General features: G+C 42.2%; 1 protein-coding gene and 1 long non-coding RNA gene across 2 annotated transcripts in view; one reads left to right on the plus strand and one right to left on the minus strand.

The window, feature by feature from the left end:
* Nucleotides 1-7,189: 7,189 nt before the first annotated feature.
* Nucleotides 7,190-20,074, plus strand: part of LOC143684487 (uncharacterized) — a 28,397-nt gene continuing 15,512 nt past the window's right edge. The window contains exons 1-2 of the long non-coding RNA XR_013176046.1: nucleotides 7,190-7,445; nucleotides 8,420-8,724. This is a non-coding gene — a long non-coding RNA (uncharacterized LOC143684487). The remainder of the gene's footprint in view (nucleotides 7,446-8,419; nucleotides 8,725-20,074) is intronic.
* The window catches only part of VPS52 (VPS52 subunit of GARP complex), a 34,621-nt gene continuing 23,735 nt past the window's right edge, over nucleotides 9,189-20,074 (minus strand). The window contains exons 18-20 of the mRNA XM_077161481.1: nucleotides 10,175-10,286; nucleotides 9,841-9,959; nucleotides 9,189-9,651 (exon numbers count right to left, since the gene is read on the minus strand). Coding sequence (XP_077017596.1) covers nucleotides 9,505-9,651; nucleotides 9,841-9,959; nucleotides 10,175-10,286 — 378 coding nt within the window. The 3' untranslated portion in view covers nucleotides 9,189-9,504. The remainder of the gene's footprint in view (nucleotides 9,652-9,840; nucleotides 9,960-10,174; nucleotides 10,287-20,074) is intronic.

Below are 20,074 nucleotides of genomic sequence, written 5' to 3' on the forward strand. Positions count from 1 at the left end.
ATGGCTTGGATCCGTTGACCTGAATTCAAGCAATGACTTTGGAAGGGAAGGATTCATTTGTAGGAGCATAACAACCTCTCTTATCACAGTTGGGAATATGGAGACTAGAGAATCACTGCCCTAGTTGATTTCTAACACATCCCCTCAGTTATTCAGCCAAACTCTAGCTTAGGTGCTGCTGTGAAGGGATTTTGCAGATGTAATTTAAGTCCCAAATTGGTTGGTCTTGAACTAAGTACAAGGTAGACTGGTGTGGGTCTGACGCATTCACATCTGAGGCCTATAACAATGGTTAACCCTCCACCTGGTACAGAGATTGCAAGATGTACAGAGGAAAAAACACATTTCTACAGTTGGAGACCGCTGTACTCACCAGAAATCCAGCAGCTTAGACTAAGTGCCAGCAGTCTGCAGACACTTTTTGCAAGAGAAAACTCAGAAATAAAAATGAAGATGGTAACACTTCAAAGCAAAATTATTAGAAGTCCTTGAAAAGTAAAGGAGGAAAAAGAAACTCAGGGCCCAGAGAAGCCTTCATGCCAGGTAATTAAACACTGGAGTGACCAAGAAATCCAGAGTTTTCTTGAAGAATGGGAATTCCTTAAGCATGCAGGGCATCTGGGGATGAGGAACAGGAATAATTACCAAAAGCAATTCTCAAGGTGCTGAAGCACATAACGCGTGAAGAGCTGGTGGCAATGACTACAGAGGCTAATAAGTTTGTAGAACTTATACTGAACTAGTAATGAGGCTTACTAGAGGCCAAGGAGCAAACCCTTGGCCTGACCTTACAGAAAGGGTCGATGCAACATCTTCCTGAGATGCCTCCCCTGTGCAGGTGTGGCAGGACCTCCCACCTCCTAATTACCAGCTGTAGGCATGGCTCATCCATCAGCCCTCTGAGGAGCTGCTGTGTATGCCCCCCACCTCCATGTCATCTACATTGAGGATCCTCAGGTACCTGGATGGGAGCCCTGGACCTGAGCCCTCCATGGACTCTATATCCTCCATGCCTGTCTGCTGCGTTTCTCCCACCAAACCCATCACCCAGCAGCAGTGGTCAACCTCCTCTGACTCCGATCCAGATCCTGAACTTAAAGTTGAAACCTGATCCTAATTCCATTTGAGAGACAAAGGTATATCGCATTTACATCTACTCATGACTCCTCATCCCCCAAACCAATGCAATATATATCCAAAATCATAGGTTAAAATATTCAAAACAGTTCTTCCCATAACCGGCCTGAGGTGATCGCTAAAAATGGTTAGCTATTCACTTGACCCAGAAAACCCTACAAAATCATGCAACTCAAGAGGTTCAAATCTTCGTGTTCACTTTAAGAACACCCGAGAAACTGCTCAGGCCATCGAAGGTATGCATATCCGAACAGCCACCAAGTATCTGAAACATGTCACTTTTTAGAAGCAACGTGTTCCATTCCGTTGTTACGATGGTGATGTTGGTAGGTGTGCTCAGGCCAAACAGTGGGGCTGGACGCAGGGTCAATGGACCAAAAAGAGTGCTGAATTTTTGTTGCACATGCTGAAAAATGCAGAGAGTAATGCTGAACTTAAGGGTTTAGATGTCGATTCTCTGGTCATTGAGCACATCCGGGTGAACAAAGCCCCTAAGATGCGCCGCAGGACGTACAGAGCTCGTGGTCGGATTAACCCACACATGAGCTCCCCTTGCCACACTGAGATGATCCTTCCTGAAAAAGAACAAATTGTTCCTAAACCAGAAGAGGAGGTTGCACAGAAGAAAAAGATATCCCCAAAGAAACTGAAGAAACAAAAACTTATGGCTCGGGAATAAATTCAGTTTAAAATAAATGCAAATGAAAGTTAAAAAAAAATTCAAAACAAAATTTGACAGAATTAAATGGCAAAGTAGAGAAATCCATATTCATAATGAACACTTTGACACACTTTTCTCAATAACTGATAATAAAAAAAAACAGGGAAAAATCAATAAGGTTATTGAGCATCTGAACATCTGAAGAAGACAATTAACAAACTTATCCTATTTAACAAATATAAAACACTGTCCTCACTAACAAATGTACCACACCAATATTGCAGGTCAATAATGGGGGGGGGGGGGGGAAGATAAGGAGTATGGGAGGATTGGGGCTTTATTTTTTATTTCTTTTCTGGAGTAATTAAATTGTTCTAAGATTGACCATGATCAATGTGATGAATAAATTTCTGATGATTCACTGGGAGGCAACTTTGGATGGTTTGTATGGTGTGTGAATATAGCTCAATAAAATTGCATTAAAAAAACACTGTGCTCAACATCAAAAGAATACACAAATTTTATTTGCTAGAATTAGCTTATGCTAAAAAAACAGGATAAAAAACAAAAAACTTAAAAAAAATTACCTTATGCTAGGGCACAGAACAAGCTTCAAAAATATTTCAAATTATTTAAACCATTTAGTGTATATTCTCTGAAAGCTAGAAATCAGTAATAAAATAATAAGAAAATATCGAATTCCTTGGATATCAAGGAATATATTTATAAATGATCCTTGGATTAAAGAAGATAGTACAATAGAAATTAGAAAATCTTCTGAACTGAATAATAATAGAGGTAAAATATCAAAATTTAATGATACACTTGAACAGTATTTTGAAGGAATTTTATACCATTAAATCCGTATGTTAGAAAGGGAAGCTGAAAATCAATGATTTGAGATTTATCTTGAGACACTAGGAAAAGTTTAGCATATCAAATTCAGTTAGAGCAAATAGGAGAAATGAGATTAAATCAATAAAATAGAAAAATAAATATTTAATGAAGTCAACAAAGTGTGTGCGTTTTGTGTGTATGGAGGGGGTGTACACAAATAAACGGAGCCTGAAATGGAGGAAATGCTCAAATGTGGCAGCTTCCTTGAGTAACAATAATGTAGCTGACTTAGGGAGTGTGGCTTGATGCTTTCTCTAGGGCAGCTGGTCTAGGAGCTCAGCAAACCCACCCTGGTTGGAATAAGGTGAGAACTGTGATGAGGAGCTGAGGAGGGGAAAGGGAAGTCCTGAGGGGCTACATGTATGTGTGTAAGCCACAAAAGGTTAACCCTCTGTGCTCAGTGGCATACCAAGCTGGGTGGGCTGGGGGGGACTAACTCCTTCTTCTACCCAAGGGAGGAGTATTTTATCACTGGCCTTGTTTAGAATTGCTGGTGCATGGTGACAACAAAAAGTTGGCCTTTGTATTGTTTTAAAGTTCTCTATAATGCATCCCCTGATTGCCTGTACCCAGGGCGACTCTCCCTGGGCCCTGACCTTGGTAAACCGCTCAGTGGGCCCATGTGAATAAATAGTCACGTTCCTTTACCAGATTATGAGGGGTTGGGGGGTGGTAAGGGCCCCAAAGTGAGGCTTATTTTGCACCTAGTAGCATAATTTTGTGCAACATAGCTTTGTACAAGATATGTCTCCTAAATATTTAGTGAATGAATAAATAATTGAATCGAGTAATAAATAAAGGAGGCCAGAAAATATTGGCAGAAATTCCACCAGCAAACATTTAGTTTAAACATGAATAGAGCCTTCCCAATGACCACGGCTGTAAATTAATGCAAAACAGGAAACTATACCCTCTCATTGGAGATCTAGAAGTTCTTAACCTTGTTATACTATGGCCCCCCTTGGGCAGTGTGGTGTAGCCCAGGGATCCACAGACAAAAGTTTTCAACTACATAAAATAAAACACATAGGATTACCAAGGAAAACGGTCCTACTGAAATAGTTTTTAAAATAAAAAACAAATTGGCGATGTAAGATCTAGTGGTGATTCTAACAACTATCATCATTACAAAGTAATTACAAAGCAGACAGGACATTTTAAAATTTCTGCAACAACTAGAAGGTGATACTAGTGAGTTTAGGGTCTACACTTATCATAGAAAGAAATGCTATATTTCATTTAGAGGTTAGTAAAAATAAAGTGTAATTTTTCCCCATCCTCATTCATAGACTCTTTGGCATCCTAGGTTTAGGGCTCTGAATTAGAGTGAGCGATGTCTCAGAGTGGAAAGGAAGCGATCAGGCTCCCTGTCTACAAGCCTTCTGGACAGTAGGAGGAACCTCTCCCAGCTTCATATTCAGACCTAACTTCCCCACCAGACTTTCCTCAAAAACCTTGTCTCAGGGTCAGGGAGTAGGAACTTCCCACACACCTCCTTTGCTGCCATCTGAACCACTACCAGAGGCTCTCCCACTATCCAAAGCCCCCCAAGAATGTGATACTTGAAGAAAGGATGGGGAGACAACCTGGTACTCAAGGACATCATTCTCCAACTATTTGGGTGGAAGCATCAAAGGATTCCACTGCCTGAAAGACTGGGTCAGTCTGGAAAGGAAAATTAATAGGCCTTCAGCACAGCTGTATCATCATTCCCTAGGCAGATGTTTGTCTTTCCTGGCTCATGAAGACAATGGCATCTTATGTGTTTAAGGTGAGAGAGCCCAAAGACAGAGAACATGGGTTGTGGTACAGGAACCTAGAAGACACGCTTCTTCAACGGGACACACAGCACTTAAATCAGGGAAGGCACCAGGAAGCAGTGCTTACTGTCAGACGCCCTTCAAGTCACAACATGGCAATAAAAAGGAACTAACGTTTCCTGAGGACTCCCTCTGTCAGGAGCTGTACATTTCTGATCTCATTTATTCATTACAGCTCCTCCTCCATTAGGCAGGTGCTTTGTTTTGCTTCTCAAAAAATATTTTTTACCAAATTAAACAAAAACAACAACAACAGAATGGAAACAAGAACAAGGGCTTGGCCTTTGCTTCAATACCATAATTTTTAAACTTGCATTTTCATAAACGTTCTCCAAAGGAGATGAAGGCCAACTGCTGCTCAGAGGAACATGGTCAGGACGTGCAGTTGGAGCAGGACACGTGTTCTCCAGCTCACACACACACACACACTCACACAGATGCTATTTTTCTCTAAGCCATACTTGGTCTTTCTCCAGCAACTTCTCTTAGACTTGTACTTAATATTACTATTTTGCACTTGGAATTTATTGAGGCAATAAACACTGTTGCTTCTTTATAAGAAACTGCTTAATCTTTATAGTCTTATGGGAAGACAAGCTAACTACATATTCCACAATGGTCAGAGAAGAAATTAGACATTAATCAAATTGATACACAGAGGGTTACATGGTTATAACTGATGAAATTGGGACTTGAGTACATAGACTTCCGTTGGATTTTGACATCTAGAATCTATTTCCCATTTTTCTAGTAGAGGGATCCCATTTTTACATGGGATCGAGGGGCCCTGCCCTCTCTCGGCCTAAGGTCTGCACACAACCAAAGCTAGGCCAACTGGAGTTCTCTCCCTGCAATTTGACCCAAGGTAACTGATTCTGATGGAAGCACTGACCATTGATCCCTGCCACCCAGATCCCAGAAATATCCTGGCTTCTGTCCTTTCCAAAGCCTGTCTGCTCAGCTTTCCTTCGGTTCTGTGTATCTTTCCAATAATTGACTCTTATTTGTTAGAGTGAATTTGTTGCTTCTGCATAGCCAGCTCCCTCCTCAGCTCCACAGCTCCCAATCTAAGTCATTGAACAAAGGGTGAATGTGGTGTTGAGCTCGTTATATATTCAAGCTTATGAAACAGGGTGAACATCTCCTTTTAGACCTGGAGCATAAATTCAGTGAGATGAATTATCTGCCCTATGAGACGAAAGGACTTTTATTCTCTACTGAATCCCTAGTGCCTGTGTATTAGTTAGGGTTCTCTAGAGAAACAGAATCAACAGGGAACACTTGCAAATATAAAATTTATGAAAGTGTCTCACATGACCACAGGAATGCAGAGTCCAAAATCCACAGGGCAGGCTGCGAAGCCGATGACTCCAATGGATGGCCTGGATGAACTCCACAGGAGAGGCTCACCAGCCAAAGCAGGAATGCAACCTGTCTCCTCTGAGTCCTCCTTAAAAGGCTTCCCATGATTGGATTTAGCATCACTAATTGCAGAAGACACTCCCCTTTGGCTGATTACAAATGGAATCAGCTGTGGATGTAGCTGACGTGATCATGACCTAATCCTATGAAATGTCCTCATTGCAACAGACAGGCCAGCGCTTGCCCAATCAGATGAACAGGTACCACAACTTGGCCAAGTTGACACCTGTCCCTAACCATGACAGCCTGTCATGGGACACAGAGAAGGGGATTAAGATGAGTGCTGAATAAGGTACCTGAAAACACTTTGTAAACTCTAACATGTGGCATGAATAGTTGTGTCGACTGTCCCCAGGATGAGGAGAGCTGATTTCTATTCTTCCACTCAAAGTTTTGTCTTGATCTTGCTTTCTCTATTTTTCCTTGAATCTCTTCACAGCATCTGACTACTTTATGTTGAAACCCAACCAACTCACCTGCTCTTCCTAATGCTTAATTTTCTTGAAATCAGAAAAGCCATCCTTAAATAGAGGGTAGGTGGCTCAATATTTATCTTTCTTTTGTCCTCATGGCATATAACCCCATTTAATAGCTCTGACAATGATGCTGAGGTGGGCTCCCCTGCAGAGACATACTGTTGAGCACTGAGTGTTTGCTAGAGAGCTCAGTTAAAAACCAGCTGAGGGAAGGCGAAGGCCTAGAGGAGGAGAAATAGAGGGAATGATATTTCTTTAAAGGATAGAACTCCTTGAATTGAGTTGGGTGACTGTTACAGCCCATGGGGACACTTTCAAGTCCTTCCTCCATGTCTCCAAGTACAGACAAGGAGGACCCTCTGTCCCAGATTGACACCAGTTTCAGGGACTAGCAGAAAGAAGGAGGATATTGGCACAGCTCTGTCCTAGGGAGTAATTTCAACTACTTCTGGATCTGTAAGTCAAGTATGTTGTCATCAGCAAAAAGAAAGAAGTTAGGTAGAAATTTGAAGGTCGTGCATTACGACGCCGCATCTAAAGCACAGGATTGAGGATATTTAGGCTAAAGGAAAAGTCCCGCAGCAGCTTCAGCCTAATGAGCGCGGGAGGTAGCTTTCTCCCGCCTTTTTGAGAAGAGAAGGTAGCGGACTCTCAAGGGTATGAGCAGACCGAGAACAGCTCCATTCGCTGAGTCATGCTGCCCCCTCGAGGTCAGTCTGGGCATCGCTGCTCGCTTTCACGCTCTGCGACCAGGATCTTCCAGTTGTGAGGGACCGTTGGGTCACACGGTGGGTATGGATTCTCGAGGGTAGTTAAACGCCCCCCCCCCAAAAAAAAAACTGTTTGCTCCAGTATAACCTGAATGCTGCCCACTGGGTTCCATAATCACCAGCGTCCGGAGCTCTAACCTCAGCCTTACCACTCATACACATTTCAGCACGACGCCTCTGTGAGGACTGCAAAATTCAGCCCTACGTTATCGGGCTTGGAGAAGAACACAGGAAGGAAAGGTCAAAGCTGCGAAGAACCAAGGTGCCAGCCCGCACAGTCTCCTTCCACTGGAACATTACTGACTTGCAGAGAACTCAGCTTTCAGCAGTCTCCCCAGCGGGGAGAAGGCACCCCTTCTCTGTGAACCCGCCCTCATACGCCTATCCTGTCCCAAGCCCCAAATCTTTAGTTTTCCCCGTCCACCTCAGGCTGGGCCTGAATAGGCCAAATACGAGAACATCTGGGAAGGGAAGGTGAACGGCTGCAGGATTCCCGGGGCAGGCGCCTGGGCGGAGCTCGCGGCCGGCCGTGCACAGGCCCGTAGGCAGGGCAGGCTTCCGTGGGTGTCTGGGGCTGAGAGTCAGGCGGGGTAAACCTGGAAGGACGCCGAGCCTCCGCGGGGAAGCGGGGAAGGAGGCGGTGGGGAGAGGCAAGGTCAGCTGGGGACAGTCTTGGCTCCACCCCAGAGAGTCTGGACCAGTCAGAAGCCACCCTCAGTCCCTAACATCCTCCTCTCCCGCGCCTCAGCTTCTAGCGCTAAAAACTGCGAGGCGCGAGCTCTGCGAGACGAGCGGATTCCGAAGCCAATCAGAGCGCGCTCTCGGAGACCCGGCGAAGCTGCAAAGGGCAGGACCCGCAGGAGCGGCCGCAGTCGGCCCCACCACCCCCATTCCCCCGCCCCGTCTCCGCGGCCCCCAGTCCCGAGAGCCCGCGGTCGCGGCTGCTCTAGCTCGCCCTCCCAGCCCGCGCGAAGCACCGTCGCAGACTCAGCGCTCCGACCACACACCGCGACCCCGAGGGTCCTTCCCCTCCCCGGCTCCGCGGGTTGGGGCCGCGACCTGGGGGCCTCAGTGGGAAATCAACTTCGCTTTCCTTCCATCACCCTCCCCGGGACCTGGGGAGGGAAAGTTTTGGCAGTGGGGTGATGGAGATCGGAAACACTCCCAAATTACCATTTTTCTCTGACAGCCCCGCCTTTCCCTTTAGGATTTAAAGGCGCCCTCCTGTCTCTCCAGGCTATTTTCTGAGTTCAAATGAGGTGTGTGGGCAGAGGCCGCAAGAAGACTCCAGATCAAAGTGGATAAAACGGACAAATAGCAAGTCTGGCCTACCCCTCTCTCAACGGTGTGGGTGCTGCAGTTCTCCAGCAAGAGACTATGACAGCCACAACCAAAGAAGCTAAGGGAGCTGATCCCGAAGGAGAGGAGGCAATCCCAGCGTTGGCATGAGGCTGAGAGACCAGTCGGGACAAGCCTGAGGCTGCATGTCCAGCCCTTGATGTTTCTGCTTATTTAACCAGAGGGCTACCTTCCTTTACCAGGTGGGTTACATGTAAAACGGTCCCCTCCCTAAAATAAATGCAGCCACTTCTTTGGCCTGAAGTAGTTGGAGGTTAGAGGTTACTATCTCAGGCCCTTTTTCTGGACACCTACCAGAAAGGATGTAAGTCTAGAAGGTAATTAGAGAGGGAAGGTGACCCTGGAACAGAAATGGGGCTAGCTGAAGGCCCCAGAAGAAAGGAGAAAGGAAATGAGGGAAGAATGTTATATATCATATTAAATATATATAGTTTTCTACAGACTGATCTTGGAATAACTCAGGCCAGGAAAGGTGCATGGTAGTGTTCAAGTTGCTGAGCTCTTAGGTCAGAAAGTTGGAGAAAAAGAAATCATTTTGAGTGAAAAAAATTAATGACTTGAGGAAGTCTCCCCTTGCCATGAATTTCAAGAGTTGAGGCTTCACACCTGAGGTCATGGTGACAAGAACTGAGGAAACCAGAGATTGAAGCAATGAAGATTTTTACTGAGGGAACAAAATAGCATTGGGGGGGGGGGGGAAGTGATGGCAGAATGACAAAACTGAGAAACTGATCGGGGTCCTTTTAGAAGCCTAAGGGAATGTGCTCTTGGGAAAACTAAAGACACTGGGAAATTCAGAAAGTTAAGGGGACACAGCTTATCCTGACATGGCAGGGTCCTAGGAATGAAGGCAGGAGAAGAAGGCAAGGAGAGACCTGGAAGAGGACCCCCTGGTGCAGAAGGGTATGGAATGGGGTGCAGAAGTCCCTGGAGAGGGCTGGCAGATCCCAGAATTCGGAACCTCAGAAGTTGGGCTTGTGCTTCTTGAGCTCCACCATAAGGTGATGGATGTTGATGAGTTCCGCCCGTGCAGGGAGGGCCCGGAGCTGGGGCTGGGACAGCACTCGGTGGAAGCGATGATAGAGCTGGATCAGCTGGGTCAGTGCTCCCTGGTCAGAGAAGATTGTGGAGGGATCAGACTGAGGAGTGGTGCTAATAATGATGATTAGAAATCAGGTTAAGGCCACAATTGGTGGTTGAAGGTCAAGGGTCAAGTGGATGATAATGAACCCAGGAGAAAGAAAGAAAAAAAAGTAGTGATGGGGAGGTGGGAGTGGAAGTTGGGAGATGCAGGTTACCTGGATGATACTGGTTCCATTTCGGAAGTTGGTGAAACTCCGCATTACATCCTGACTCAGGGACTCCACTGATGATTTCCAAGAACTACCAAAGCCACGGATCAGCTGAGTTACCCGGGCTGAGGAAAGACAATGTTGGAGAGGAACTGGGCATAGGGATATTTTACTCCACTAGGTCTCCCCAATAAACAGCCATCCTCACCATCCAACCCCTCTTTTTCTGATGTTTTCCCAACCCATTCTTACATGCTCTATCCCCTCTCTGTGAAATCTGCACCATATTATTTTTCTCCTCCACTCATGTTCCACTGCCAATACCACACCATCCTCATACCTTCTTCCCCCCGAAGTCGCTCAGCCTGTCCACGCTCAATCAAAACCTCAGCTTCCTTCACAAATGCCACCAGACCCCCAAAAGGGGGAGATAGTAACTCTTCAATGAACTCCTGGAGAGACACACATACACCCAGGGTTAGGTATCTTGGCATCAGAAGGTTTTCCCAATTCTCGCATCGTAGCAGAACAGCTAAATTCTGGAAAGGATATACACTTTACAACACTACTGCCTCAAAAGAGGTGGCAGAATTCTTACTTGCTGTTCCGCAGATCCGGGTTCGATTCCCGGTGCCCGCCCATGCCAAAAAAAAGAGGTAGTGGAAATCTCCAAGGATAACCTCTTCTTAAAAAAAAAACTAAACTTGAGCTGGGAGCAAAGTAACAGGAATGGGGTCAGGGCTGGAGCCAGAGGGGTGGGCTGCCAAAAGGCAAATGGCCATGGCAACACTGCTATCTGGACACCGAGCCTCATGCCAGGCTTGGATGCAGAAACTGAGTCTGGGTCTCACAAGACCCTCAGAGGTGTCAATGGAGACCCAGGTGAATGGCATCTTTTGGCTATTGCAGAAGGCGAGGCAAATTCTCTAGGGAGGGAAATATCCTCAAATCCAATTTAGGCACAAAGGTCTCCCCCCTTATTAAGATCAAGCAATGAACTCAAAGATCATCAGACATATAAGAAGTCAAGCTACCATGATAATCAGCAGAAGCAATAAGCAATGGATTTAAAAGACTTCTAAGGACTGCCAACATTAGAACTGTCAGACATACAACAGCTGTATAATATGTATATAATGTTTAAAGTTTGGGAAGCAAACACAAAGATGACCAATTAATAGGTACTATTAGGAATGAACAAACTTAATAAAAAGGAACGTTTTAGAAATGAAAATAACTAATTGTTGAAATTTTTGAAAGTCAACACATTAAGCAGCAGATACGAAATACCTGAAGAATGATCCAGTGAACCAGAACTTACAACTGAAGAAATGACTCAGAATGCAGCAGAGACAGATAAAGAGACGGAAAATTTTGAGACCTTTAAAAGTTATAGAAATCTAATTAATAGATCTAGGCTGTGATCACTGAAGGCTTCTGACAAAAGGAAAGCCAGGAAGGAACATTACACATGTCCTGATTAAAGTACATGTGCCGGTTTGAAAGGATGTATGTACCTAGAAAAACCATGTTTTTAAAATCCTAATCCCATTTTGTAAAGGCAGCCATTTCTTCTAATCCCTATTCAGCACCGTATGTGTGAAACTTTAATTAGATCATCTCCCTGGAGATGTGACTCGATCAAGAGTGGTTGTTAAGCTGGATTAGGTGGAGACTTATTTTTCCCCATTCTATGTGGGTCTCGATTAGTTGACTGGAATCCTATAAGAGGAAACATTTTGGAGAAAGGAGATTCAGAGAGAGCAGAGCAGAACGACACAGCCACAAGAAGCAGAAAGTCCACCAGCAACCTTTGGAGATGAAGAAGGAAAATGCCTCTCAGGGAGCTTCATGAAACAGGAAGCCAGGAGTGAAAGCTAGCAGATGACACCATGTTCACCATGTGCCCTTCCAGCCAAGAGAGAAACCCTGACTGTGTTCGCCATGTGCCTTCTCACTTAAGAGAGAGACCCTGAACTTCACTGGCCTTCTTCAACCAAGGGATCTTTCCCTGGATGCCTTTGATTGGACAGTTCTATAGACTTGTTTTAATTGGGACATTTTCTCAGCATTAGAACTATAAACTAGCAACTTATTAAATTCCCCTTTTAAAATGCCATTCCATTCCTGGTATATTGCATTGTGGCAGCTAGCAAACTAGAACAGTACATAACACTACTTCACAAATATTCTTGAAAAAAATCTAATTGGAATCCAATCAGGGCTTTCCATCTAACTACACATTTACAAGACAGAACAGTTTAGCTACACAATGTAATACAACGAGCATTTTCCAGACTATACAACATTCTACATGACAAATGACTCACCTTCCTTTACAAATAACCTGCAAGGCAGGGAGATTAATATAGAAAGAGAGCCTACAGATTATGGACTTCTGTGGGTCCTTATTTGAGTCATCAAAATCATTTATGAGATAGCTATTGGTATCAAAGAACTGTTAACTTTTTAAAGTGTATTAATGGTATTGTGATTATATTTTTTTAGACAAATCCTGATACAGATGAATTGATAATGATATATTAGGAATTTATTTAAAATAATGCAGGGACGGTGAGGGCAGGAGATGAGCAATGGATATTGGTAGAGAGGAAACAAAATTGCCCATGGTTTGTTATTGGTTAAAGCTCTGTGATGGGTATCTGGGAGGTTCATTAAGCTATTCTCTGCATCAGGGTATACAATAAAAAGTTAAAATTAAAAAAAAAAATGGAAGAGAGGAATTAAAAAATCAAAACAAAATAAACCCCAGATAATAACTAAATGAAACTATCATCCCATTTAAAAATAAACTTCTTAAATTTAGTAGATTGAAATGCCAGTGATCAATGAAAGGAGAGGGGTTAGGGGCATGGTATGTATGAAATTTTTTCTGTTGTCTTTTCATTTCTTTTTCTGAATCGATGCAAACGTCCTAAGAAATGATCATGATGATGAATATACACCTATGTGATATTGTGAATTACTGATTATATATGTAGAATGGAATGATATGTTAAGAATGTTTGTGTTTGTTGTTACATTTCTTAAAAATTTTTAAATTAAAAAAGTAATAAAAAAATAAAAATAACCTTCTTGGACTTTTTCCATTCTTCCCTAAAAATAAGCACTTAAATCTACTGGGGGTTGGCAGGCATGCAAGTGAGACCTGGAGACATTCCTGAGAACGGATCTTACTATAACATCTTTATTTGTGACGTGATTTTGGACTGAGATTAAATCATCAAATTCAACCTGTTACAGTTGCCTAAATGCAACAACCACCCCCCACCCCCCACCTTGAACAATACAACAGTATAGGGCACCAGGAGTGGACTGCAAAGAGAAGTTTAGTGAACAGAGATAACCTGCACCAGTCAACATGGCAGCAATGAGTCACATGTAGTTACTGAACCCGTGAAAAATGGCTATTCTGAATCAACTACGCTATAAGCAGAAAACATACATCAGGCTTCAAAGACTTTATATGGAAAAAAATCATTATTTTTAACTGAATACATGTTGAAATGATAATATTTAAGATACAGTGACTTTTTTCTTTTTTAATTAATTTTTTAATTTTTAAAAAATATAACAAATGCAAACATTCTTAACATTCTATTCTAAATATATAATCAGTAATTCACAATATCATCACATAGTTGCATATTCATCATCATGATCATTTCTTAGAACATTTGCATCAATTCAGAAAAAGAAAAAGATCAGAGAAAAAAAGTCATAAATACCATACCCCTTACCCCTCCCTTTCACTGATCACTAGCATTTTGACCTAAATTTATTTTAACATTTGTTCCCCCTATTATTTATTTTTATTCCGTATGTTTTACTCATCTGTTGATAAGGTAGATAAAAGGAGCATCGGACACAAGGTTTTCACAATCACACAGTCACATGATACAGTGAGTTTTAAAATATATTATTAAATTAATGTCAACTATTTCTGTTCACTGTTTTACATATAATTACCAGAAAATTTAGAATTTCTTAAATGGTTCACATTTGCGGCATGCATTATATTTCCCTTAGGACAACACTGATCTAGATATGGATAAAGTTTCTTTAAGTTTTCTATATAGAAAAAGTATGTATGAGAATATTTTGATGGCAAAGAAGTGACCAGAGGGAAACAGTGCATTGGGCTTTTGCTAAAGATATTTCCCATGGCAATAACAAGCAGCAGTTAACCAAAAAGACAGGCACCACTCATGACATCTGGCTCCCCACATCTGGAGAATCCCACAGCACCTCAGCTGACCTCAGCAGAGTCCACTGGTTAAGTGCTTCTTTGTAGGATCAGGGAGTCTAGAGAATTGCACTTCTGAAGACAGGACCAACATTCCCTCTGGCCACCTAACTGTCCAGATGAGTATTTCTTTTATCACCTAATTACATGTTTAATTTACTACTAAAAAAATGAGAGAACAAAATGGGAAAGTCTAATTTACAACTAATCAGACCTCAAAAGGAGAAAATAAAATAGAAGGGAGGAGAGGCAATGGTTAAAGAGATACTGACTGAACTGTCCGAAATTAATGAAAAACATAAATTCAAAGATCCAGGAAACATAATAGATGCCAAAAAACATAAATAAAGAAAAATCCACATCTAGGCACACTGTGGTAAAACTGCAGAATACCAAAGAGAAAAACAGATCTTTAAGAGCAGAGAGAACAAACTGCCTTCAAAGGAACAAAAATTAAAACATCAAACCTCTCCACAACAGTTTATGCCAGATAAGTGGGAAAACATCTAAATGTTAAGAGAAAATAACTGTTACCTAGATTTGACAATAAGTCATCAAAACTATCATCCCCTGACAAAGATGAAATTAAAAATTCTATATAAAAACAAAACCAGGGTTTACTATCACCAGACTTTCACCCAAGGAATTTCTAAAAGATTTATTTCAGAAGGAAGGAAATGACACCTAAAAGAAAATCTCAGCTTTAAGAAGGAATGGTGATGGGGATCCAAGAGGGCGTCTTAGTAAGGTACATGCGTCTTAGTTCCTCCGACTCCAAATCAACTAATAGGTGAACAGAAACAGTACAAAACAACTCCCGGGGCTACAGCAGGGAATGGACACACAGCGTAACCAAGTCTGGGCTGGCTAGTCTGACTGCGAAACTCAGCTGCGGTGAGTGAGAGCCCCGAGCGGCGGGCGATTTCCCGAGCAGCCGCAGCTGCGGCGGTCCGAGCTAACCCCTCCCTCCTTCCGGGGCTGGCTGAGAGACTCGGAGAGACAAGCTTCCCAGCCAAGGTGGCCGGCGCCACACTTCTGCGGGCGGCTTCGAGTCCGCGACTACAAGTCTCGGATCAGAGGGCTATCCAAAGTCTGGGCTGGCAAGTCTGATTCCGAGTCTTGGCTGCGGCGAGACCCCCGAGCGGCCGCAGCTGCGGCGGTCCGAGCTAATCCCTCCCTCCTTCCGGGGCTGGCTGAGAGACTCGGAGAGACAAGCTTCCCAGCCAAGGCGGCCGGCGCCACACTTTTGCGGGCGGCTTCGAGTCCGCGACTACAAGTCTCGGATCAGAGGGCTATCCAAAGTCTGGGCTGGCAAGTCTGATTCCGAGTCTTGGCTGCAGCGAGACCCCCGAGCGGCCGCAGCTGCGGCGGTCTGAGCTAATCCCTCCCTCCTTCCCGGGCCGGCTGAGAGTATCGGAGAAGTAAGTTCCCAAGCCGAGGCAGGCGGCGCCCTTCTTTTGCGGGCGGCTTCGAGTCTCGGCTTTAAGTCCGCGACTACGAGTCCCGGATCAGAGGGCTATCCAAAGTCTGGGCTGGCTAGACTGACTGCGAGACTCGGCTGCAGTGAGACCCCCGAGCGGCGTGCGATCTCCCGATCAGTGGCAGCTGCGGTGGTCCGAGCTACTCCCTCCCCCCTTTCCGGGCCGGCTGAGAGTATTGGAGAAGCAAGTTTCCCAAGCCGAGGCAGGTGGCATAGATTGGCAGAATGGATTAAAAAACAGGATCCTTTTATATGCTGTCTACAGGAAACACATCTTAGACCCAAAGATAAACATAGGTTGAAAGTGAAAGGTTGGGAAAAGATATTTCATGCAAATAACAACCAGAAAAGAGCAGGAGTGGCTATACTAATATCCAACAAATTAGACTTCAAATGTAAAGCAGTTAAAAGAGACAAAGAAGGACACTATATACTAATAAAAGGAACAATTAAACATGAAGACATAACAATCATAAATATTTACGCACCGAACCAGAATGCCCCAAAATACGTGAGGAATACACTGCAAACACTGAAAAGGGAAATAGACTCATATACTATAATAGTTGGAGACTTCAACTCACCACTCTCATCAAGGGACAGAACATCTAGACAGAAGATCAACAAAGAAATAGAGAATCTGAATATTACTATAAATGAACTAGACTTAATAGACATTTATAGGACATTGCATCCCACAACAGCAGGATACACCTTTTTCTCAAGTGCTCATGGATCATTCTCAAAAATAGACCATATGCTGGGTCACAAAGCAAGTCTTAACAAATTTAAAAAGATTGAAATCTTACACAACACTTTCTCGGACCATAAAGGAATGATGTTGGAAATCAATAATAGGCAGAGTGCCAGAAAATTCACAAATACGTGGAGGCTCAACAACACACTCCTAAACAACGAGTGGGTCAAAGAAGAAATTGCTAGAGAAATTAGTAAATACCTCGAGGCGAATGAAAATGAAAACACAACATATCAAAACTTATGGGACGCAGCAAAGGCAGTGCTAAGAGGGAAATTTATTGCTCTAAATGCCTATATCAGAAAAGAAGAAAAGGCAAAAATTCAGGAATTAACTATCCATTTGGAAGAACTGGAGAAAGAACAGCAAGCTAACCCCAAAGCAAGCAAAAGGAAAGAAATAACAAAGATTAGAGCACAAATAAATGAAATTGAAAACATGAAAACAATAGAGAAAATCAATAAGGCCAGAAGTTGGTTCTATGAGAAAATCAATAAGATTGATGGGCCCTTAGCAAGATTGACAAAAAGAAGAAGAGAGAGGATGCAAATAAATAAGATCAGAAATGGAAGAGGAGACATAACTACTGACCTCACAGAAATAAAGGAGGTAATAACAGGATACTATGAACAACTTTATGCTAATAAATACAACAATTTAGAGGAAATGGACGGGTTCCTGGAAAGACATGAACAACCAACTTTGACTCAAGAAGAGATAGATGATCTCAACAAACCAATCACAAGTAAAGAAATCGAAGCAGTCATTCAAAAGCTTCCTAAAAAGAAAAGTCCAGGACCAGACGGCTTCACATGTGAATTCTATCAAACATTCCAGAAAGAATTAGTACCAACTCTCCTCAAACTCTTCAAAAAAATCGAAGTGGAGGGAAAACTACCTAACTCATTCTATGAAGCCAACATTACCCTCATACCAAAACCAGGCAAAGATATTACAAGAAAAGAAAACTACAGGCCGATCTCTCTAATGAATATTGATGCAAAAATCCTCAATAAAATTCTAGCAAATCGTATCCAACAACACATTAAAAGAATTATTCATCATGACCAAGTAGGATTCATCCCAGGTATGCAAGGATGGTTCAACATAAGAAAATCAATTAATGTAATACACCATATCAACAAATTAAAGCAGAAAAATCACATGATCATCTCAATTGATGCAGAGAAGGCATTTGACAAGATTCAACATCCTTTCCTGTTGAAAACACTTCAAAGGATAGGAATACAAGGGAACTTCCTTAAAACGATAGAGGGAATATATGAAAAACCCACAGCTAATATCATCCTTAATGGGGAAAAATTGAAAACGTTCCCCCTAAGATCAGGAACAAGACAAGGATGTCCACTATCACCACTATTATTCAACCTTGTGTTGGAGGTTCTAGCCAGAGCAATTAGACAAGAAAAAGAAATACAAGGCATCAAAATTGGAAAGGAAGAAGTAAAACTATCACTGTTTGCAGACGATATGATACTATACGTCGAAAACCCGGAAAAATCCACAACAAAACTACTAGAACTAATAAATGAGTACAGCAAAGTAGCAGGTTTCAAGATCAACATTCAAAAATCTGTAGCATTTCTATACACTAGCAATGAACAAGCTGAGGGGGAAATCAAGAAACGAATCCCATTTACAATTGCAACTAAAAGAATAAAATACCTAGGAACAAATTTAACTAAAGAGACAAAAGACCTATACAAAGAAAACTACAAAAAACTGCTAAAAGAAATCACAGAAGACCTAAACAGATGGAAGGGCATACCGTGTTCATGGATTGGAAGACTAAATATAGTTAAGATGTCAATCCTACCTAAATTGATTTACAGATTCAATGCAATACCAATCAAAATCCCAACAACTTATTTTTCAGAAATAGAAAAACCAATAAGCAAATTTATCTGGAAAGGCAGGGTGCCCCGAATTGCTAAAAACATCTTGAGGAAAAAAAACGAAGCTGGAGGTCTTGTGCTGCCAGACTTTAAGGCATATTATGAAGCCACAGTGGTCAAAACAGCATGGTATTGGCATAAAGATAGATATATCGACCAATGGAATCGAATAGAGTGCTCAGATATAGACCCTCTCATCTATGGTCATTTGATCTTTGATAAGGGAGTCAAGCCAAGTCACCTGGGACAGAACAGTCTCTTCAATAAATGGTGCCTAGAGAACTGGATATCCATATGCAAAAGAATGAAAGAAGACCCATATCTCACACCCTATACAAAAGTTAACTCAAAATGGATCAAAGATCTAAACATTAGGTCTAAGACCATAGAACAGTTAGAGGAAAATGTAGGGAGATATCTTATGAATCTTACAATTGGAGGCGGTTTTATGGACCTTACACCTAAAGCAAGAGCACTGAAGAAGGAAATAAATAAATGGGAACTCCTCAAAATTAAACACTTTTGTGCATCAAAGAACTTCATCAAGAAAGTAGAAAGACAGCCTTCACAATGGGAGACAATATTTGGAAATGATATATCAGATAAAGGTCTAGTATCCAGAATTTATAAAGAGATTGTTCATCTCAACAACAAAAAGACAGCCAACCCAATTACAAAATGGGAAAAAGACTTGAACAGACACCTCTCAGAAGAGGAAATACGGATGGCCAAGAGGCACATGAAGAGATGCTCAATGTCCCTGGCCATTAGAGAAATGCAAATCAAAACCACAATGAGATATCATCTCACACCCACCAGAATGGCCATTATCAACAAAACAGAAAATGACAAGTGCTGGAGAGGATGCGGAGAAAGAGGCACACTTATCCACTGTTGGTGGGAATGTCAAAGGGTGCAACCACTGTGGAAGGCAGTTTGGCGGTTCCTCAAAAAGCTGAATATAGAATTGCCATACGACCCAGCAATACCATTGCTAGGTATCTACTCAAAGGACTTAAGGGCAAAGACACAAACGGACATTTGCACACCAATGTTTATAGCAGCATTATTTACAATTGCAAAGAGATGGAAACAGCCAAAATCTCCATCAACAGAAGAGTGGCTAAACAAACTGTGGTATATACATACGATGGAATATTATGCAGCTTTAAGACAAGATAAACTTATGAACCATGTAATAACATGGATGGACCTAGAGAATATTATGCTGAGTGAATCCAGCCAAAAACTAAAGGACAAATACTGTATGGTCCCACTGATGTGAACGGACATTCGAGAATAAACTTGAAATATGTCATTGGTAACAGAGTTCAGCAGGAGTTAGAAACAGGGTAAGACAATGGGTAATTGAAGCTGAAGGGATACAGACTGTGCAACAGGACTAGATACAAAAACTCAAAAATGGACAGCACAATAATACCTAATTGTAAAGTAATCATGTTAAAACACTGAATGAAGCTGCATCTGAGCTATAGGTGTTTGTTTTGTTTTGTTTTGTTTTGATTTTACTATTATTACTTTTATTTTTTCCTCTATATTAACATTCTATATCTTTTTCGGTTATGTTGCTAGTTCTTCTAAATCAATGCAAATGTACTAAGAAATGATGATCATGCATCTATGTGATGATGTTAAGAATTAATGATTGCATGTGTAGAATGGTATGATCTCTAAATGTTGGGTTAATTTCTTTTTTTCCGTTAATTAAAAAAAAAAAAAAAAGAGAAGGGATAATTGGAGATGAAGGGATACAGACTGTACAACGGGACTGGATATAAAAACTCAGAAATGGACAGCAC

Source organism: Tamandua tetradactyla, chromosome 5 (assembly GCF_023851605.1).
Source record: "Tamandua tetradactyla isolate mTamTet1 chromosome 5, mTamTet1.pri, whole genome shotgun sequence".
Classification (NCBI taxonomy): Eukaryota; Metazoa; Chordata; class Mammalia; order Pilosa; family Myrmecophagidae; genus Tamandua; species Tamandua tetradactyla.